The following is a 22,853-nucleotide window of genomic DNA, read 5'->3' as shown; positions in this document are numbered from 1 at the left end:
TGCCTGATTAAATTATTTCCAGTTATATATTAAGTTAGGTAAATAAATGACTTACAGAACATCAACAATTTTTATTTTTTTCATGTATGCTTTCATCTATGTATGCTGCTAACATTAACATTTTTTATAATTTATAAAGACATCAAGATTAGTAGAAATGTTATAGTGGTTATTAATTTGTTGCTAATTAAGACGGCAATGGTGTCATGGTTTAGAATAACCTAATTTAATAATGAATCCTTATTTAGACGATTTAAAGGCTTCAATATCTTATATCTTAAATATCAATGTGCGTGTTTCATTTTCGACATAGAATTTTAGAAAACGTCACATCAAACGTTAAAGACTTCGTGTTGCCATGGTTACGACGAGTGATACTGTCGGCACAGATTAAACCGCACTTTATAGCCTAAAGCGAGGCATAATTTGCAGGCTATTTATTGACATTTTGAGAATCTTAATCCGTATCTCTTAACCAAGAGATAAGGGCTGTAAGTTTTTTCTTTGGCGAATGCAAGGCGCTACCGAATAGAACCACCGATGATTCCCTACAATAACCTGAAGGTAAGGACTTAAAATTGGTTGAACTAAACGTTCTCTTTGTTAATCTTGGGTCGGTTTGTGCAGCAGTACGGCTTGATTTAACGTCAGTGTGTTTCGAACTGATTGGGTTAAATGTGTGTTAAAAAGAAGAACGCTACAGCTGCAACTACCACTTAACACAGCTGCAGACACTTTGCTCTCTTTTACACCAGCTACGCAGACTCAATGCAAACTTGTCACCAGGCACAAACTGCACCAACATGCCAGACAGCATTTACTGCAGCATTATGAAACTCATCTCAAACATACTAACGTCCATGTACTGGATTGCTTTTAAGACCAAACACCAAAAACCTAGATGCATCTAGGTTTTAGTTTTACTATCAGTGTAACCTACAAGTACCACCTTTAACTTTGCTCACAAACTGACCCTATTTTTACTCATTGACCTTGGTGGGTCGGCTTGTTGCTAAATAATTAGCTGCTTAAAACAAATTATTCCATTTCAAATTGGTTTTATTTTAAAACTTAAAGTAAAGTTTTCCCCACTTGATTGCAGCGGGAACAAGCTGTGAGAAACAACCTGGACTGAGTTAACGTTGCTACCTTGACTTGATGTTGAGAAAGATCAACCTTTACGTGAACTAACTGACGTTAGTACGTTTTAACACGTGTTTCTGGCCGCCAAGCAAAGGGAAACCAAATTCACTACGAATTTAACTCCTCTCCTTCAAAGTAGCTAGCTGATTGTCAGCTCTATGTTAGTAAGCTACTTATCTAGTATGTTAGTTTTGTAAATTTTACAGCTGATTAGCTGCCTGCTGGGAACCCCCCCCCCCCCCAAAAAAAGAAAAGCAGAATAATCAGTGATCAAAAACAAACACAGCAAGCTGTTCAAACGAAAACCTTTCAAGGTGCAGAGTCGGATGATGTTATTATCTTTTGTTGGTTCAACAAAGTTCCTGACGCTACCTGAAACCAAGCGGTGTAAAGTCGCTAAGTCTTGCTAAGTTCATTAGCTCAAGCACACTACTTAGCTATTTTTAATGCAGTCATTTCACATACGTTTTTATTTTATTTTATATGTGTATGTAGTACAGATACTTTTTATTTGATAAGTATATGTGGTACAGATACTTTTACCCGAGTAAAGGATCAAAATACACAACTTACTTTACCACTGGTTACCTGATAACTGTTAAGAGTCCCATCCTCTGGCCCACCCAGACTAACCTACTGTATTTGTCTCATCATCATCTTTTTTGTTACCTCTGTCACCAAACCAGTATTTCCATTTCAGACTGCAGGGTGGCAGCCTTATGGGAGATACACGACAACTTATAGCAGAGACTATCAACCCTTCAGTGAGCACTATCTACAAGTCCCCCAGCCAAAATCTGAAGCTGCAGTTCCTCGTGCATCCATCAACCTGCCACATGTATGATAGATTAATGGATGGGCAAATTGAAAGAAAGATGAACATATTGTTTGATTGACTTTCCTACAATGTTGTTGTTTCAGTGTTATGTTCATAGACTAAACATGAAACTTGGGCATTGTTTCATAAATAGGGTTACAAAACAACCAAAAGCACATGTATAGATCAACACAACACACACACCTGCAGCATGTTCCCAATAGCATTAATTGTAATCAGATTTTTATTTAATAGGTCAACCATCCTCATACTCTATATTATGTCTCCCAGCCTCCACCTTGTTTCCACTTCCCTGCATCCTCATCTCCATTTGGTATCCTCGCTCCATCCATTTTTAAGGGCAGAACACAGGAAGTGAGAGTTGCCAGTGACCCCAGGCTTTTACGTCGCGAGGAGGAGAAAGGTCAACTACACTGTGTTTGTGGTAGGAAGAGTAAAGGGCTCTCACTTTCTCTCTGAAAGCTGGCAGGTGTAGAGACACTTAATCCATTTATCTTCTATTGACAGAAAATGCGCTCCTGCAGCAGAATCGAAAAAAAGAGCTGCAGCAGAAGATTGATGGTCTCTGTAAGAAAGGTTAAGTTGCTATTTTCACATCAGGAGTTATTTTAGAATGATTACATATTTGAGAGACTTGAGAGACTCGAGGAAAGCTTTCCAAGTGCTTGAAATAACTGAAAGCTGAGAAACACATCTTGATAATTTCATAATTTTATTGTGTATTTGTGCACTTTCAGATACGATAGTATTTTCTTCTCACGTTGACCCGGCCTGCTGTGAAGATTTTCTTAGATCTTTGTGCAGAGACGCTGAGCTGAAGCATTTGCCCGATCTTTCTTCATCCTCCAGTCCTATTATCATATACAAAGGTAGAATAGCTCTAACACAAACACACACGCACACACACAGGCTCCTTAACCCATAAACTCTGCCCCCCTTCTATTGACAGAAAATGTGCTACAGCAGCGGGGGGAAAAAGCTGAGCTGCAGCAGAAGATTGATGTTCTCTGTGAGAAAGGTTACGTTGCTATTTTCACTTCGAGTTATTTCAGAATTATTACGTATCTGTAAACATAAGATTGAGAAAACGTTCCAAGTCCTTGAAATAGCTGAAAGCTGAGAAATACATCTTGATGTTTTTATAATCTTCATTATGCATTTGTGCACTTTCAGATACAATAGTATTTTCTTCTCACGTTGACCCGGCCTGCTGTGAAGATTTTCTTAGATCTTTGTGCAGAGAAGCTGAGCTGAAGCATCTGCCCAATCTTTCTTCATCCTCCAGTCCTATTATCACATACAAAGGTAGAATAGCTCTAACACAAACACACACACACATATAAACTCGCTAAAATGATAAAAATGTTTTATTTAGTACTTGCCAAGGTCCAGGCTTCTTATTTTTGATCACTATTTGTGTGCACTGAACTAAAACTGTATGCTGATGTGACTTGTGTTCAAAAGAATGTTGAAATATATTATTATTGACATTATTATGATATAGTTTATATCCACCCCACTGTAAATACATACAACCATGAGAGCTGGCTATCTTAGCTTAGCATAAAGACTTGAAATTGTACAACCAAACAGGTTGCTCCGCTGTCCAAAGCTGCTTTATATGAATATAACAAAATGAACTGACACTTTATTTCCCCCAAATGTTTAATTAGTTGTTTGCCTATGTTTGAGACTTAATGGTTTAAAATACTTATTCATAACCTGTATCTCTGTAAACCCTAATCTCAAATACTGCAATTACTGTACTGAGACTTGAGCGTAGCTTTTGAGGGAATGTCACCTTTTACATTTGTTACATTTAACTTGTTACAATTCTGGTTAGATGCTGAAAATTGTGACAACAGGGACTATTTGAAGGGCTTGACATTGGCTTCTAATCTGAAAGACCGTGCCTTTTTTCAGTCCACTTCCTGGCAGCGCAGTTGGTAAGCCACACAAACCTCTCTTTTTCAAATTTCTCACGTTTCTTTTTTTTTTTTTTTCTCTCCCAGATCTGTCTTGCACCTTGTGTGTTGTTTTCTGACATTTTCTCTTTAATTTCTCTTGCTTTTAGCCGTGAATGGGAACCTGAGCACCAAAATAGTTGCTGTTCAGGGATGCAGATGTGCCCTTCTAAACTCTGTCAGTTCAGGAGCCTGCCTCCTGCCCGTGTATCACCAACTATCTACTGCACAGAGTACCAATCCAATTATGCTCCAAAGGTAAGGAGAGGTTAGAGTTAGTGTTTGCGTGTCCTTATCAGAACAGTTTTCCTGCACCTATAGGCATTTTTATTGTTTTATACATCTGTCCTTTATTGTCTTGTGTCTACTCCTAGTGGTCCCAGTCTAACACCTGCATGAGTTATTTACACAATTGCAGTCCATGTCACTGAAATCCTCCTGCTTTGCTCTGAATCGCAACCTGTCTCAGCACACAGAAAATAAAAATTATTGATGGTCTTTTGTGTGGAACGTGATTTGCCACTGAGTTTAAAGTTCACTATGGCAGCAATAAATATTGTTTTTGAATTGCGTGAAACATCCCTCCCTACTCAGGAAGCGGTCAAGGCTTGTGTGATTCTCAGTAATCTTGCCTCAAGATACAGAAGCTGAGGATGAGTCATAGCACAGCAGCAAACCAACTACTTGGCAGGCACCCAGAGGAAAAAGTAAAATATGTATGCTTATCATCTTCGTGTTTGGGAGATTTCAGTGCAGTGGTGACACAAGTAAAATGTTTGCATTCAGAAGCGCGTTGAAGTAGATGGATGACCAGCAGAATTAAGAGCATCAAAAGTAAATATACCCATTATGCAGGACAGCATTTGATATATGAGTAGGAAGCCTGGAAGAAGAAATCACAAAGACAAAAGGAACATCTCAGTTATCACAAACTTTTGTTACTATAGGTTTAAAAATCACATGGTTGGAAGTTCTACACATAACGTGAAGGATAAAAATACACATCGTCTTTTTTAACTTTACTGGGCCAATTAATATTCTATAACATAAAAACATGTTCAAACAGAATATTAATCAGGCGTTCAAATGAAGCCCTACCAAAGTTTAAGCATTGGGGGGGTATTCCATTTCTCAACCATCGAGAGACTATTGCTAAGGTAATGATATACGGTTTAGTGTGACATTTTTAAACTTTGCAAAAGATTCATGTTACAAAAGGACACTACTCACAAGAAGTTAGGGATATTCAACTTTAGGGTAAAAATGATGGAAAATGTATGGCTCATGCATGATTTTTGCAGTTAATCACCTTGATAGAGAACAACACGTTTTGCAAGTACTGAAACACTAAACAGTTGGATATGTGCATTCAAATGTTTAGAGAAGGTAAAATTATGTTCACCTTTAAAAAGGTTATAGTGCATTTTAGGTGCTTTCTGAAGTCAAATATCCCTAAGCTTTGTGATTAGTGTATATGTGAATAAACTGTTAAAAAGACAAAAACAAGTTAATTCCTTAAATACAGCAAGTATAGGGAAAAAGTAATTTTGTTAATAAACCATAGCAATGTGGTTTTCTGAGTTTATGAGGATCTTAGGGAGGATGATGTAATCTGCACAGCGTCAGGGTAAACTTTCAAAAGACTAACATCTTGATTTCACTGGATCTGCTCCATATAAATTAATGAGCATTTATAATACCTGTGGCAAACGGCTCTGGCTCGAGCTCCATCTTCATAAATTACTTCATTTTAGAGGCCAAAAAGGCCTCAAGCAGAAGGGAGGAGTTACACACTTCTGTTAAGCTCACATTGTTCCAATTAGAAACTTGTAGTGTTTCAATACTTCGCCTACTCCTTCCTCTGAAGCCATTAAATATTTGATGCAACTTTTTTCATTTATCTCCAACACCCCCAAAATACTTTAAGTGTGTAAAATTGGTGTATTTGCTGTGTTGAAAGTGTTGCACACTGAGTGAGAACCCTAGCCTTAAAAGGGTAAGAGGGTAACAAGACCACAAGCCAAGTGGTGATAATAAGAGATTACATTAACAGGTATGTCATTTGGAATATTTCTTATAAAATACCTAGTGCTAGATGAATTTATGCTAGACCTGATGACAAATTTGGAAGTCCACAAACCTGCAGCTTTTAGTCTGGAAATTATCAATTATTAGTTATGCTCACTTATAAATGTTTACATAGGAATTGTCAATGGAAGAATAACATACTGGCAAAATATTGCAGAAATCTACAGAGCAGGTCATTAAAACGACTTAAAATTCTAAAGGTCATGTGTAAATTAAATTATATTTAGGAATCTGCTGGATCTTCAGTCTTTAATATTCAAGTTGCAAAAACAGCCAAACATATATGGCTAATCTGGGTTCTGACTAACGTATCAAAATGGGAAAAAAAACATTGACAGAAACCATTTGTCTTTAACACCTTTATTTATCTTTTTTCATCGTTTTTATTTCTACTGAAGATCATAATCTTTGTCTTATGGACCTCTTTTTTTAAACAGCCTCTGTCACCTAACTCAAACAAAATCACCAAAAATGATTTCATATTGTACAATTCAACTGGAGGACATTCCTATTGGCTTCACCAGGGTGCCATTCGACAGCTTCTTTGAGGAAGTTCCCTTTTAAATTAAGACTTCACTGTCTCCACTGTACCGTTTAAGAACACACTTAAGTACTTGTTATGCTTAACCTTCTACGATAACGGCAGCAACTGTAAAAGTTGCATGAATGGAAAGACGCGTTTCGTCCTGTAAAAGACTTCTCTAATCAATTGGAAGTACACAAGTGTCTGCTTAACGGCAAGGGTAAAATACTCATGAACAGGATTAGTGTTCAAATCAGTTAAATGAACTCAATTATTTGATAATTACTGTTAATAAAAACCTGGCTTTCCAGAAAAGCATCTTCACATATACACATTTTGAAGGCTCGCAATTTAACGGACTTTATATTTGCAATAAGAGATGATGCTTCTGGAAAAGCCAGACAACAACAGCGATCTATGGTTAAAAAGAACTTCCTCAAAACGTCCTCGCACAAAAAAAAAAATATATATATATATATATATATATATATATATATATATATATATATATATATATATATATATATATATATATATATATATATATATATATATATATATATATATATATATATATATATATATATATATCTCTCTCTCTCTCTCTCTCAATCTCAAACCTACAAAGAGAACAACAGTGAGACCAGCAGAGTTTACCATTCTGCTCTGTCTGGCTGTGACAATACTGTCTTCTCACATCTCCTCCTATAGACAGGCCTGAATGAACACCATGGGTTACTGTACCCATTAGAGATCCAAAATTCTGATCCTCAAAAACAGAGAGAGAAAACAAAAGAAGAAAAAAAAGGAGGAGAGGCTATTAGAAAACCTGATTTGGATATGGACACTTGATCTGATGCTGGACAGACCAAGTTGTTTTGCAGAAAGAGGCAATGTCTGTGTTCCAGACCAAATACTCCCCTGTAACAAGACTGTTCACTACATCACGTGAGCCCAAATTGCACTAAAGAATGCAGCGGTGAACCAAAAAAAAATAAAAAAAATAGTAAAGTAATGGCAAGTTATTTTAGGGTTCAAAAATTTAAGACCCTCCCGCACCAACATTTACTTGCTAAAGTTGATACATGATTGGGAACGTTCTACCTCGGTTCTTATAACGTGGACAAAAGGTAAACATCCCACATAAATCGGGACAATAATTTCTAAACCATGGTTAGACCTGCCCACATCTGTTCTAATCACTTAACAAGCACATGGGGAGGTTGAGGTCTGTATTTGGTTTGGAACGGAGCCGCTGCAAATACTAATAACCCGCATCTCTAGATTCACAACTGTCATGTCAAAAGTCACCTTATGACATCATAGGAGCAAACATTGACAGGTTCGACGTGACAATAAGATTCTACAGAGCAGTGGCAGAAGCCCACAAAGTCCCCTGAAATTTTGTTAATTCCGTCCTCTGCTCTAATTGAACTTCACCTTCCATAAGCTTAGCGTTTCCATGACAAACAAATTAACAGATGTGTGAAGGAATTTTATTATATATTTTTAAATTATGTCAGACATTTTGGATTTTAAGTGTCACCCTGCCATAACAGTGGTAGCTGCCTCAATTCAAAACGGGACTTCAATGAGATCTACATACTCTGTAAGCATCAGTGTCATCTGAAATGCAATGGTGAGCTAGTGCCCGCAGTGGGGCGATGCTGGTATTATACCCCTCCCCCACCCCTGTTCCCACTGTCCCTCAGTTTGCAAGAAAAAAACAAAAAAGGAAATAAAAAGATTAAAGGTAAAATAAAGGAAAGAAAAAAGAAATCCCCCCACCCCCCAACTGGGCCTGCCAGCATGCCATTGACTTCAAGTGTATGTGTGTCTGTGTTTGTCTGCATGCGTGTGAGAATCAGTGTGTGTGCAGCCATGGCCGCTAGAGTCTCTTGAGAATACGTGAGATGTGGTGTGTGTGCATGTGGTGGCTCCATGGGGGTGAGGGGGACTCCTAGTATTTCTTTCCTGGGACGAACTCCTTTGCTTCAGGATTCAAAATGCTCTTCCTCTGCAGAAAAAAGTAACACTCCTTTTAAACTTCTGACTGAACTCTTTAAAAAAAAAAAAAAACAAACACACAACATCTGTTTTGAAACTGGATGCATCTATGACTCACCGCCACTTCCTCCAGGTTGCTGTGGTGATCACTGACGGACAGGCCGTTGAGCTGCTGCTGCAGTTGCCCCACCCCTTGGTTGTTCAGATCACGTGAAGGAATGAACCAATCCTGGTCCTCCTCCTCCAGCATTTCCTGAAAGCAACGCTCCAAGAACTCCTGCTCCAGCAGCTCCTCTTCCACCTGCAAGATGAGGATGGAGAGAAAAAAAAAAAGGTAATATGCAGAGCAAGATGAAAACACTGAAAATTGAAAGGGATGGAATGGGGAGGGGGTTAACTTACACATGAATACTCAACTGATTAGCAATGAATCCCAAAATATCTCACATCCGCAAGGCAAAAATGCTTTACAGAGTACACAGGCAGGACAAGGACAAACAAGGACTTTAGAGTGCTTTAAAGGGTTTTTTTAGTTTTTTTTTTAAAGAAAGAGGCTGGATTACTGTGGCCTTGTTGCTTTTCTTACGAGGAAATGCAATCCAGGAACTCCTGTAATAGTGCATATAAAAGTGTAAAGCCTCAGACACAAACACTGTAATGGTTTGTACTACTACTAAACTAAAAACACTTGACAGATTTTACAACTCTGGCAGCAAATAATTAATCCCATCTCTGAGAGATGATGACAAACAGGAAAATTATGTCTTTCATGTTACAAAGTTATCTGCCAGTGATGTTTGCACACATTTGATTGAATCAACATTTAAGTGCATGGTTTTACAGCTAAAGACAGTCCCTCCAGGGACTTGCAATGTGGAGATTAAACCAATTAATTCAACCAACCAATCTGAATTATCCGCAACCTTGCAGTTAGAAACATAAAAACACTGCAACATGCATCAAGTCTTTTTTTACTCCAAAAAAGCTGTCACACATCTAAGCACAAAAGGATCCTTGGAGGGACTGAAAAGGTAAAGCAGAATACAACTTTTTTTCTCCCAGTAACATAAATAGTGTGTGTGTGTCATTTTATGTACTGCAATAAGTAGTGTGAGCACACACACCTGTCTGTTATACTCTTCCTCATTCTCCATCCACATGTACTCAGCGAACGGGTTGGCGTCGCTACTCTCTCCTGCATGCCCATTGGCTACTGGCTCCTTTCCTTCCTTTCCTGGGGCTCCTCCTCCTGGCGTCTTTGCCACCTCTGGACCACTCATCTCAGCTGGCTCTGCACCAGGGTACAGGGACAGGTGTTAATGATGGTCAAGACTGGAAATGTACAGGAACTCACAAAAACCCAGCTCAAAACTTTGTTTTGTAGTAAAAATCTACTTACAAAAAAAAAAAAAAAGGTTTTGAAATTAGACACAAGTGGCACAAAAGGCAAATTTAAATGCTATGCATCCTTTACTGTTTTCTTCTACCATTGAAGCCAGATAACTTTGGCTTCTCTCCAAAAGAGAAGAGACACTAGGTGACTAAAATGTACATCAATTTATCTCAGTCAAGACTACCAAAACTTAAGCCTGGGTTCCAAATTAAAGAAATTAGCAGGATCTCATTTACCTTTTACCTACAGCTAGGAAACTGCTCCAAGGTAGAACAGTCTCATTGCTCATTAACAATAAATCTACAATACAATAATTCTATATATCTTATGACCTGAATAGAAACCGGCTGCAAAATGCAACGGTTGCTAAGACTGATACTTCTCTATGCTCTACAACTATACTGATCTTTTCACTTCACACACTTAAAAGTCTGAAGGTCTTTAGCATTTTGCAATTGTAATCAATCCATTTTTTCCCCTCAAGTTGGCAAATTGCAGTGCTCTGTTAAAAGGCCACAGATTGTTACCAACTATCAAAGATGCACCGCCTTAGACAGACAATAATATAGCGCCATTCACAGGTAAACTAACATCAGTCATTTTAGGTAAATAGCTGTAAATTTAGTAATCAGCACAATGTCAGCCCAGTGTTAATTTCTCTACCAAACTTAGCTTCAATGAGGACTCAACTGCATCCAAAGATGTAAACCTGAGTGAAGCATGGCAAAAGCAGGATTTCTAACAGGCCAGGAAACAAATTTCAGATAAAATCTTAAGTAAGCAGGAAGATTTAACTGGCTTCCCAACTCTCAAATGTGCAGTATATAATTTTTTTTACAAACAGAAGATAAACCCACAATGGAATACAAGGTCTAGGTTGCCAAACTCATTTTGTTCAAAGTGGTTGTGACATGTACATTACTAACTTTATAACATCCTCTATTTGTTGGCGTTTCGGTCTACAACATTTCCAAACAGCTGTGCTAATCTGTGATAGTACACATTCACACCAGCTTCCCTACAAAATACTTTTCAGTGTAAATGTGTGAACCCGTAACATTGCATTTTTTCTTAGCATTTGTAATGTGCTTTTTACAGCTGGATTTTCATTTGACAAGACAATAAAACCCTGGTGATGTCTTGTTTAGTCTAATTTTGAATGTTGATTCTGCTGCACAGTGATGAACATTTATAAATGTAATAAATGTAACAAGATTGCATCCATTTAGGGGCATATAATAAGGCTGCTACTTGGTGAAGGCAACCATTTTCGTAGTCAAGCATTTTATTTTTTACTCCCATTGCCATTTAGGTTTTGCTAATTTTGCTGATCATCTCACAATACTAGAATATTTTTGTTCTGAACTGTTGGTTGTACAAAATAAAGGTTGCTGGGATCACTGATCTTGTGGACCTTCAGGATGGCATTTTTTTCCTTTTTTAAATTGTTTAAGACAAGATTTGATTTATTCATAATAGATTAATTGAGAATATAATATACAAATGGATGAATTTGTAAAATAGTTATTTGTTGCCACCCTATTCTGAACACTTGGAAAAGCTCACACTTATAAATACATTCAACTTTAAAAACGAAAAAACACACAATTTGGAAAGAAAACAAAAAGTAGCCTGTAACCATCTCCTCCTGAGTAAAAATACAGGATTGCAGAAATGGCAAGATGCCACCTCCCCAGGATTTTTCACTAAACGTTTGCTTAGCATGTATATTTTGTTTGAACACATTTCACTTACATAGCGCCAAACCACAACAAATATCATCTTAAGGCACTTTACATGCTAAGGTCAAGACCTTACAGGACAGGAACCCAACAAATCCCCCTCGACCAAACAAAAAACATACATACACAAGCAGAATAAACATCTGATTTGACCAGATCCACAGATGTGGTTGTTTTGTAGCCAACTGGTGTTCAGTCAGTCATGGCAAACACAGTGAGTCATCGTACCTAATGGTGCTGCGTGTTGCAATGTAGAGGCTGCAGACACACACATGCACACACCTGTCCTACTGCTTTCAGATGAATGTAAGATCCTTTCAAAAGATAAACACAGTTGATCTCTATACTCAATACAGATTAATGGTTGACAACTTGATCAGTCAGCCAATTAATTAGCCAAACTTTGACCTACTGACCAACGTCTGCTCTCATACCAGCCAATGACGACAAATGTCTGCAGCCTACGTCACCATTTTACTCACATATTAAGCTGGAAAACTGCATGGAATGTGTAAAGTTGTTTTGGTGCATCAGTCTCAGTGACCTAACTGGGTGCATGTTATTGCCACTTGAAAAGAGCAGTGAGTAAATTCATTGGACCTGAAAATATAGTTGTGGTGTTCATGCTGTTACCTTTTGCTGTCGGTTGTCTGTGACAGAGCAGAGCTCAATTGCTCTACATCCAGAGTGGACAGAAGGAAGACCAGAGGGACATGAGTCTTCACTAGGTTAAGAGTGTATACCGCTGTTACTGTACTTGCACATGTTGAACAAGTCAAACTCCTAGACCAACTGTTATATCAGCTCTGCCTGTTGTCTCTCATCCACCGGCCCAGTAATCACAGTGAGCTTGTTGGTGAATCGTTAATTGCTATGATCCTGCAGTGACTTTCTACATTCAGATAAAACTAAGCCAGTCTAATCCAACATCCCCACAATAAATTTTTACTTTCTTTAAGTCTTTTAAAAAAGGTGACATCATTCAGTAGTTTTATCTTTCTTAAAGTTGATTCAGGTGTTTGATCATTGTGGAAGATGCTGCTGTTGAACTGCACTGTATATACATAGACATAACTGTAACACTGTAACAACATAATCCTCAGCCAACCAGCCAGCTCCAACAGACATGTCATGACTCAGCTGTGACCTCACACTGGGATCTCAACCCTGCCATTAACACTGGTTCAGCACCCATCTTATACAGGTATGCACTACTGCAACATCTGACTCACAAGGACTGGGGCAGATTGAGAAACCCCAGAGCAACTTCACCCATTCTAATGCCCCAACTCTCATATTCAGAACATGATGGTATGCTGAAGGCCATTCATGCTCTTTTTGTCTTGGTCAGTAACAAAAACCAAACCAACAAGGCAAAGTTTAGTTGAGGGCAAATGCTGTTAATTGTACACAGTGAAAGTATAGACACACTGTCCTTCAGAGAAATACAAATAAACATGGATAATTTAAGTAGGTTTGAAGAGAAATAAGTGGTGTGTCTTCATTTATGGGCAGCAGTGCTGGGATTAATAAGTTTTATAACCAGAAGTATTCTTCTCAAATATTTCTTAAGAGTATATATATGCCTAAATTTTACTCATATTTTAAGCAAGTAGCTAGCACCTTAAAAAAGCTCATGTTTTCATGTTCATTTACTGTCACCTATACAGTGTGTCAGAATAACACACACTTCTACGAGCCTACAGCCAAACATTTTTGGAGGGTTTTCAAACAAATGCACAGCAGTTGTGAACTGTGTTGAATTAAGTATATTAGTATTGGTTGTATAGAGGTACGTGTTAGCTGATAAAAATCTACAAGTAATTTCTAAAATATTAGCTGTATGTCATGCTAAAGAGAGTATGACCAAAACTCAGATGACAAAAGTGCATAAAATAAAAAAAAAAATAGACAGCGTTGTTGCAATAAGTACAGCACATAGCAACCTAACTTGTTTATGTAGCATAACCTTGTGTTAAAATATATATTTAACCATGTAATATTTAGTGAGAGCCCATCTCATTGAGTGATTTGACTCTGATACATGCCAAAGGTCAAAGTCCAGTCAAAATAATAGAAATGGTGACTGAGAGCTAGTTCTGTGGAATAACTAATCTTCTCACTGTAAATGTATTATTTAAAGGCTCAAATGACACTGTAGCAATTAAAACAAAACAAATGATTAGCCTTGATTGAGAAAATTGGCAATTATTTTCTCCGCTGTCTACTCTTTAAGCAAAGACTCCTGGGATATATTTCTCTAATTTTTGATAGTAAATTAAACGTTTTGGGGGTTATAGTCTGCTGACCAAGTAAAAACAGAATATTTAACAATGTCAACTTGAGTGTTGGGAAATTACTACTACTTACTGAAAGTTACAGAGGGAATTCCACATTGGCATAATCGACATTCGCAATCGAGAGAAAAATTATAATTTAAAGTATCTCCAAGTCAATTGTTTATGACTCAACTAAAATTAATGGAAAAGAATTACACTTTGATATTAGTAACAAAAAGGGAGCAAGTTATTAAATAGGTCAAAGTATAACAATTCTAAATAAAATCGCCGAATCTTTTCCCTAAAGAGCATTTTGTTTTGAACAACTTCGCAATATTTATACACCGTTATTGCATGTGACAGGAAAAATAAACACAAACAGGGATCAAAACTGGAGAGAAAGCGGACAAGTTCACGAAATTCCATCTAAGATGCATACAACTTTACCTTTTATGAAATGAACAGCTTCATAACACATTATGTAATTTAACAGTTAGTGTAGTGTATGTAATAGGAGCTGCGTCGTCGTGGATTACGCTGTGCTAACATCTTAACAGAGCTAACGAGCTAAGCCAGGAGTCCGGGCCTACCTGAAATTTAGTCAAAGGACTGGATGGCTTTAACTATGTTAATGCCAAAAGGCTAATACACGGTGCCTACTAATGAATAGGTACGCGTGGCTGTCAATAAACGGGCCTCAAGTGAAAGCTATACCAGCAACAACAAAGGGTAGACGACTGGAAACAGTTCTTTTCAAAAACTCGTTACGTGTATTTGCATGAAAACGACTTAAAAGACACACATTACACCAGCCGAAAAAAGACCTGTCAAGCCATAACAACACGTAGACCTTGCACGGAGGTCAAACTCCATTCCCGTTTGGATGCTGGAGGCCAAACAAAGTCGGGTGCTCCGCTATCAGCTAGCACGCTGCTACAGCATGGCAGCATCACTGAAGCAGGTCAACAAAACAAGTCTGCTCTCCGCACCTTACAACAGCTTCACACATATACAAAACATATCAAAATTCACTGTTTCTCATTTTAGCGTTACCTGGCATCGTGCTATCGGCGTTCACTTCGATGTGTAACGTTGCACAAAGTTGTGGCAACTACCCAGCAAATAATGCGTGTCGGTCGTTCTTCCAGTCGGGGTTTCTCCGTGCTACGATGCAACGTAGCTCAACCTAGCTAAATCCTGTTAGCCACCTTGCTAACGTTAGGCTGGCTCGGTCACGTGGACCGGTGCATTCACGGGCTTTCAGGAAGTTAGAACTTACAGACTCACATAAACGTAATGCAAGGATACAAATTACTGTCTTGCTAGTCTTGCATTTATCTTTTTGGAGCTTCACATGTTTTATTAGAAGTCTACTTCACTTTGGGGATAAAATTGAATATAATCCAATAACAACAATAATTGTTTCAGTAGGTTCTAAGTGCAAAATTAGTACCATATAATTTCTGTTCTTTTTCCACATACTTGTGAAGCACAAATTCAGGATTTTGACCAAATGAATAAAGACAATAAAACTGAGTGACAGTGAATGAATGTGAGTTTTTTTGGAATGCAGTTTGCTTCATACAATGCAAATGATCGATATTCAATAGAAAGACTTATTACTATTACTTAGAATCCTAATACTTGTGGTAATGACAATTCAACTATAGCAACAAGCCATAAGTTAGATATTTAAATTAATCTAATTATGGGCACATAGTTAGATCAAAACCTGCTGCCAACTGTGCTGATTTTCCATTTGAAGAAAGCATTTAACAGTCAAATATTAGTACACGTTTGCTGGAAAACAGTGTATACTGAGATTAATTTTTTCTTTTGCAGCAATACACTAAAACAGATGTAGAAAGCAGCTAGAGTACATTGGTTACATATGGTTATATCCCACCACAGTATTATCCTTCCTATCCCCCCTAGGGGCTAACAGTGCACGATCGGATGATGGCTTTCAAGACTGAACAAGATTCGTCTCTTATGCGCTCTGAGCAAATAAACAATTAAGTGTTGACCAGCTTTCTTCTGTAGTTCATATTGTTAAAAATATTATCTTAAGTTGTTTTTTTTTTATTAAAAACTTAAGAAAATATGGTGGGATGGTTTTTAATTATCCTATTTAAACAACATCAAAGGCCTGAACTATCAAAGCATGAAATACATATTGCATATAGTGTCTTTCTCCTCTGGTTAGAAATTTCAGTAGTGCTGTTTGTTACATCCATTGACTGAAGGACAGCAGCTGACCCTAGCAGCAAACAAGGGATGATCCCGCTATTTCTGCCTCTAACAAATTCTTGTAAGAAAAGTCACCTATAAATACATTAGAATCAGAGTATTAGTCATATAAGCACCAAAAAAAATGTTAGCCATGAATTAAACTCTAAATTGAGACCCTCTTAAAAATAGAGATATACTGTTTATTAAAATATAAAATTTTGCTTTTGATCAACTAATCGATTAGTTTACCTTCAGTCCTAACAAAACCTTTAAAGTACAAAGTGTTTAATACTTGAAGTAAAAATCACCTCTGTGTTTCTAAAATCTGTAAGAAAAAAATAGTAAGCCAATGCTGCTTTGTTTACAGTTTGTATGTCTGTGGTCCAAGGTCTTCCTCTTCCTCTTATACATGTACAAAATCTGCAGTGCTACAAGCCTGTCAGTTGTTGATGTTCATGTGCTACTTGTCGGCCTAGACAGAAGGGAGCGGAGAGTGAGCCAGCACAGCAGTTGATCTTCTTCTCTGGGAGTTCTTAATTTCATCTTGGTGTGCAACAGCCCTCAGGTAGCAAATGTATAGTCAGTTCTTGACGCAGGAAAAATGGACAAGTGTAAGGATCTGACCAACTTTGAAAGGAGCCAAATGTGATGAGTAGACAACTGGGTCAAAGCATCTCCAAAATGACATGAAAGACAATCAGTAAACATGAAACAAGGTCATAGGCTCACCGATGTATATGGAGAGGAAAGGGAGCCCCTACCTTGCCTGATTCCACAGAAGAGCTTCTGTAGCACAAATTGCTAAATTTGTAATGCTGGTTATGATTGACAATTTGCTGCATTTGGGGGTGCATAGCTGCAGACTGGTCACTGGGCTTATGGTGCTGATCCTTGTCAGCTGCTGAAACCACATACAATGGCCATCTAACCATGAAATCTGGATCCTGGAGTAATAGAAGTTGGCCTGGTCTGAATCACACTTTTTTGTTTACTTCATGTGGACAGCCAGGTGAGATCATTTACCCTGGGGACGATATTAAACCAGGAGGCACTATGGGAAGGGTACAAAATGACGGAGGCAGTGCCTTGCTCTGGGCAATGTTCTGTTAGGACAGTGTTGCAGACCAAGTACACCCATAAGTCAACATAGTGCAAGTTTTGCTCAGTAATCATTTGAGGAACATGACAAGAGTTCTAGGTGTTGGCTTGCCCGGCACATTCCCCAGAATTGAGCATCTGTTGGATGTGGTTTTGGAAAAACAAGTCTAATTCCTGAAGGCCCCACAACGCAGCTTACAGGACTTAAAGGATATGCTGTTATGTTTTAGTGCCAGATATACAAGGACACCTTTAGAGGTCTTGCTGAGTCCATGTCTCAACAGGTGAGAGTGGTTTTGGCGGCAAGAGGGGAACCTACACAACATTAGGCAGATGATTTCAAAGCTGTCGCTGTCTGGTGTAGATTGGCTTTAAATAATCAGAGCAAAAACAGTTGGAAACTAGAGAACTGAAAGCATAACTAATTATTGTTTTTCAATACACGTTGCAGAAAACAGAAAACCAGGGCTCACAGTGGGTTCCTGAATGCAGCGTGTAAACAAACATCCCTCCGCCACAACCGACACTGCTCTTTTCTTTCTTCCAAAGCATTATTGCCTGCGTGGCTTCGGAAATAAAATAATTTCTGCTGATTAATTACATTACAACCCAACGAGCTACACTAATTTACTTTATGATGATGGCTAAAAAGGTCTGTTGCTCAATTTAATGTCGAGGCTAACCTTATATATTTCTTAAGTAAACCTAAAATAACATTTTACGCCCGATGATTTGAGTGTTTCAATATGCAGTTTGTGACAACGCACCTGTTTCTAATGAAAGAGAAGACTCTAAAGAGACTCGAAGTTTTTGGCAGTTTTTTTCCCCGTCTTTTTGTCTCTAATCTTAAGACAGAAGTGCTGCAACACAGTAAGTCGCGTTCGCCGACTCCGACACACGATACTTTCAAGAAGCAGGATCTTAGAAAGAAAATAAAGTGTTATTAGTTTTTAAATGACAAGTGTTTGCCTCTGTCGTTGCTTTCTATCTGCTCTTTCTTTCCGTCTTTCTTTCTTTTCCATGAAAAACAACTAGCTTCTTGCTTTTCTGCACTAATAACAACACACTCACCACACAACTTCAAATGCAAACGGGAGGGGGAGGGGAGGGATCCGCAAACCAGCTGTCGAGGGGTGAAAACGGCACTTTTCCACTCCCGGATGTCACAAGAAAAAAACAAACGGTAAAGAAACGCTTCCAGTAATCTTAAATGTGCCGAAACGTATATCCTTTGGCCGTTTGCTCCACTTATTGGCTCAGAAATGGATAAATCCACAGTTTTATGCCTAAACGTTGAGAGGGAAAAACGTGTGTCGTGTTCGTGTTTGTCCAGCTGTACACTTCAGTAGCTGGCTGCAATTTACGTCAATCAACGCTTCCCAGCGATGCTATTGGCAATGATGACATCATGTCCCGCCCCACCTCCTCATTCACGTAGGTAAACAAAGTGTAACCCGTTTTTTGTCACTCCCCCTTCTCTAATAGAGGAGCGGTTAATGTTTGGCAATATTTTTGTATTAAATAGGTCTAAACTTATTTCAGAACAAATCAGGCTTCCGTTTTGTTTGATCAGACCCTTAGGGATGAAGGACGAATAGACAAACGAAGGAGAGAACACGCATAACTGTAATGTGTGGGTGAGAGCAGAGGCGTGAACATGCAGGCAGCGGGGAAAGTACCCACTAGTTTCAGCCTCATGAGCCCATGTTGTCACGGCACTCATCCCTGGTAGATCATTTCAAGACTCTTAACCAGCAGGGTCACAAAATGTTTTATCTACAATACTTTAAAGAAGAAAAGGTCAACTAGCTGTACGTGACCTGCTTATTAAAGTACATCCGTTTGCACACTTCGTGCTGTAGATTTAACTTTAAATTGATATTTGAAAAAGTCAATGTTTGAAAAGACCAAATAAAATCAACAACTAAAACACGATCATCGTTCACTATAGTCTTCAGACCCTTTCTTCAGTACTGCGTTACCCTCTTTGGCAGAAATGATATTTTAAAGTCTTTGGATTAGTCCCATTAAGCTTCTCACACTGAGATTTGGGAAGTTTATACCATTGCTCCCGAAAGATCCTCCCAAGTCCCCTATTAACTGCCATCTCCATGTCTCCCCACATATGTTCTGTCTGGGTTTTGACCCCAATTCATTGATTTGGCTGCTGGTTCAGGTCACTGTCATACTGGTCATGTGCACCCTGGACCAGGTTTTCCTCAAGACCTCTTTGTATTTGGACCATCTGCCTATGCTGCTGAGACACACCCCCAAAGCATAATGCTGTCATCACCATGCTTTACTGTAGCTATGAAAAGTTTTTTGAGCCCAAAGGACCCAGAGAACCTCTTCCCTCATGCTCATTTTTTAGAAGTGCTGTAATTGCACAAACCTCTGGTTGCTGGATGTGTGCATTTTAGAAAATGAAGGGTCCTTACCCAGCTGGTGTTCTGTCAGTGTAGTCACACAGGTCTGAATTGACAGCACAACTTATCCAAATATAAAAAATGGTAAGCAAAACCAATATGGCATACTAATACAAAACAAGCATTCAATTTGCATCAGAGTCTTTTATAGCTTTAGTCACTATTTTGTCTATTTTTGGTCAAAGCCAAAAGCTGAGCTACACCTGTTTCCACCGTGGCAGCTCATCTATTCTAAAACTGTTTCCAATAAAGAACATGATGTTTGTAGAGAGTAATTTAATGTTCCCAAATCCCTCCATTTAACTCATTCTATTTACCACAATCTTGGTAGAATCCTGCCAATTACAGCCTTGCTGAAAATGGTAAACTTAATTTAGCCATCAGTTTCAGTTTAGAAAATCCTTTAACTTACTGGCAGCATAAACAACCAAATTGCTCACTGGCACATTAACACATTTTAGTTCTACCTGAATTACAGCACCTAATTAAAAAAATTCATGACTCTTTTTTTTTTTTTTTTTTAATTTAGCCTCTGTTTACTAAACCTGCATCTGTATCATCTTAACAGAAGGGAACTTAACAACATATGATTACAGTTCTCACCTACATAACCATCATCCCTCAGGCTCCTCAACCACTTGAAAAAATAAGCAAAAAGAGAGGAGGCATTCATTCCTGGTCAGTAGTCAGTAAGGGGGTGCATTACCTTAAAATCTCTGTGGAGGGCGACTGTAACATACTGTGTATGGTTGTGGGACAGTTATGGTGTGTCCAGTGCCTGTAACATTACTGTGGTGTTAATGTGGACCCAAGTGGTGTAGCTGGAGCTTCATGTAAATGTGACACTGTAAATAGAGCACCTTGTTCGCACCCTTGTAACCACTAATGTCTATTCAAGTCTACACTAATGCTGAAGTACTTTCCAACATTGGAGTAGTTATAGGATTACTGTAGACTTAATGGTCCCTGAAAATTGGTGTTACTGCATATGTTTGCATATATCTTGCATTAGACCACTGCTTAGCCTTTATCTAGTTACACCAGGGAAGCTCCACATAACTGTAAGAGATTTTCAACATGCTACATTATTTCTGCATAGTCCCAGCTGGATGCAAAATTTGGATGTGCATATGTATTGAGAAGAAGACAGGGACATTAAAATCGTCATTTAAGAACATCGGATGTTTCTCAGAGTGTAAGTTTAAATGAATGTGTGTGTCTCTCTGCATCTTAGTTATCCGGACTCATCCCGGATGCTTCTCCATAGGAAACTCATAAATGACAACAGAAACGGCACATGAAACTTTGTGCATCCACACAACTTTTTTGTGGTTTCTATTTAGTCACAGAAAAAATGAGGCTGTCCACGTAAACCATTTCCCATCTTTTTCTTCTCCCCTCTGCTGTTACCCAATGTCCCCTTCCCTTTTTACTCTCTCCCTTGGCTATGCGTTTCACCCTCTGTCTTTGCTATTGAATCGTAAATCATAAATTCCCTTCCCTTTTCTCTTGCTCCCCTTCTCTTTGTTATTACACAATAGCCCAGAATTTATGTCAGAGGGCAGTCATTTTTAATGTGTGTGTGTTTGCATGTGTGTGTGTGTATCTTCTACCTCAGCCTTTCCTGTAGCCCTGGGTCCCCACCCCAGACTGCACTACTGAGTTTGTCCAGAGTTACATTTACACACTCACATTCCCATAAAAGTTCGTGCGCTGGAACATATGACAACCTGCACATGCACATGAACCAGAAGTGGCATGTTAACACACACGTACACACTCAACAGTACAATATTACCATTAATACCTTTTGCAGAAACACAATATTCCTGCACACCCAAGTGTTTTAGTCTTATTAACACTCACCACAGAATTTCTGTTAACACTTAACCTGCGATAAGCAACAGGCCTACAGTACGTTAAGTTTTAACAAAGGACTTTGGTCAAAATGCAAATATATTCCTGCTACACATCTGTTCTAGAACCTCTTAAGAAAACAAGAGGTCACACAGTGCCTGCAGCACGTCTTCCTGTATGATTAACATTATGACACTTAAGTTAAGACTCTATGCCCCTCGTGTGTTTAATGTGTTGGCTTGAAAAATGGTACAGGGAGATTTTAGATTTTGCAAGTTGTAGACTCAAATTATTACTACTCTATATCAGACAATGGTAAATATGGGTCTGCATAGCTATGACCATTTTTCATCCTGATAAAGAAGAAAATTCATTTTTCCATCAACTCCTACTATATGAAAGGCCCAAGGGTTACAAAACTTGAGAGTGACCATTATATCTTGACCTTAGACAAAACAGTTGACAGTTGACTCTTCAACTATCTTCCCAGCAATGGGCTACAATGATCTGGCCAGAGGTAACAGTACCTAACAGTACCTCTACAGCTCACTGATGCCCTTTTAAATTTCATGTGTTCAATCTGTGGGACACGTGTTTCTTTAAACATGCTCTAAAATAGATATATGTTGTGATTGAGACAATGGGAAGCCATCAACCAAACTGCATTTTTAAATTTTTCTGATTATTAAGTATTCCATTATTTATTATGCTTCAGTTTATGTTTCACACGCATACTTAAAAAGTTACAGGTAGACGAATATGTATATACTACTACTACTACTACTAATATATATATATATATATATATATATATATATATATATATATATATATATATATATATATATATATATATATATATATATATATATATATATATATATATATATATATATATATATATATATATATATATATATATATATATATATATATATATATATATATATATAAACCCAAACTGCTTTTACAAGTAAAAATTCTCTAAAATTGGTGGGTGGTGTTTGGTGCTATCTGTCTATATGGGAAGTAACAGGCTCTCACCCAGGTTCAGTTTCCAGGCTATTTAGGGTGGAGGAAGAATAGCCTTTTGAATTGTGTGTGTGTGTGTGCGTGTGATGTATGTTATGGGTGTGTTTCCGTTGCTCGAGGACTTCCATGGTTCCATGGAGGAGTGCCCCATAATGGTTTCTTCCTGCCAGCAGACTCCATCATTTCCTGCGCTGGGCTTCATGCAGTTGAACCCCCAGGAAAAAGGGTGAA

The 22,853-nt window shown here is 38.2% G+C and overlaps 2 protein-coding genes across 9 annotated transcripts; one reads left to right on the top strand and one right to left on the bottom strand.

Annotated features, from left to right (window-relative positions):
* The first annotated feature begins 53 nt into the window (after positions 1-53).
* On the top strand, positions 54-4,419 carry LOC137137239 (uncharacterized). Of its 4 annotated transcripts, none has more exons than XM_067523236.1 (10): positions 54-564; positions 1,844-1,907; positions 2,252-2,405; positions 2,489-2,557; positions 2,719-2,850; positions 2,931-2,999; positions 3,155-3,286; positions 3,825-3,927; positions 4,056-4,203; positions 4,320-4,419. In XM_067523236.1, the coding sequence occupies exons 2-10, from the start codon at positions 1,863-1,865 to the stop codon at positions 4,374-4,376; spliced, it is 909 nt and encodes a 302-aa protein (XP_067379337.1). In that variant the 5' UTR covers positions 54-564; positions 1,844-1,862; the 3' UTR covers positions 4,377-4,419. The 4 variants fall into 4 exon arrangements, with proteins under 4 accessions (XP_067379337.1, XP_067379334.1, XP_067379335.1 ...); XM_067523233.1 differs by having other exon boundaries at positions 1,844-1,981; XM_067523234.1 differs by having other exon boundaries at positions 1,830-1,907.
* Positions 2,675-18,631, bottom strand: paip2b (poly(A) binding protein interacting protein 2B). Of its 5 annotated transcripts, none has more exons than XM_067523242.1 (5): positions 15,031-15,191; positions 9,688-9,854; positions 8,682-8,864; positions 4,790-4,828; positions 2,675-3,268 (listed from the first exon to the last, which is right to left on the bottom strand). In XM_067523242.1, the coding sequence occupies exons 1-4, from the start codon at positions 15,035-15,037 to the stop codon at positions 4,793-4,795; spliced, it is 393 nt and encodes a 130-aa protein (XP_067379343.1). In that variant the 5' UTR covers positions 15,038-15,191; the 3' UTR covers positions 2,675-3,268; positions 4,790-4,792. The 5 variants fall into 5 exon arrangements, with proteins under 5 accessions (XP_067379343.1, XP_067379342.1, XP_067379341.1 ...); XM_067523240.1 differs by lacking the exons at positions 2,675-3,268; positions 4,790-4,828; positions 15,031-15,191 and adding exons at positions 4,864-8,573; positions 18,075-18,227; positions 18,379-18,631; XM_067523241.1 differs by lacking the exon at positions 2,675-3,268 and having other exon boundaries at positions 3,948-4,828.
* Positions 18,632-22,853: the final 4,222 nt, after the last annotated feature.

The sequence above is a fragment of the Channa argus genome, chromosome 12 (genome assembly GCF_033026475.1).
Source record: "Channa argus isolate prfri chromosome 12, Channa argus male v1.0, whole genome shotgun sequence".
Taxonomy (NCBI): domain Eukaryota; kingdom Metazoa; phylum Chordata; class Actinopteri; order Anabantiformes; family Channidae; genus Channa; species Channa argus.
The sequence above is the reverse complement of the archived record's forward strand: the minus strand, read 5'-3'. Positions and strand labels throughout refer to the sequence as shown.

What these genes read in the sequence shown, in the direction of transcription:
- LOC137137239 (XM_067523233.1), top strand. Translation starts at nt 541, where the DNA reads ATGATTCCCTACAATAACCTGAAG. An exon ending in TGATGGTCTCTGTAAGAAAG is followed by an intron (nt 2,558 to 2,718) that starts GTTAAGTTGCTA and finishes GTGCACTTTCAG; the next exon opens with ATACGATAGTATTTTCTTCT. An exon ending in ACTTCCTGGCAGCGCAGTTG is followed by an intron (nt 3,928 to 4,055) that starts GTAAGCCACACA and finishes TCTTGCTTTTAG; the next exon opens with CCGTGAATGGGAACCTGAGC.
- paip2b (XM_067523238.1), bottom strand. An exon ending in AGGAAGAGTATAACAGACAG is followed by an intron (nt 8,865 to 9,687) that starts GTGTGTGTGCTC and finishes CTCATCTTGCAG; the next exon opens with GTGGAAGAGGAGCTGCTGGA. An exon ending in GCAACCTGGAGGAAGTGGCG is followed by an intron (nt 8,574 to 8,681) that starts GTGAGTCATAGA and finishes TTTTTTCTGCAG; the next exon opens with AGGAAGAGCATTTTGAATCC.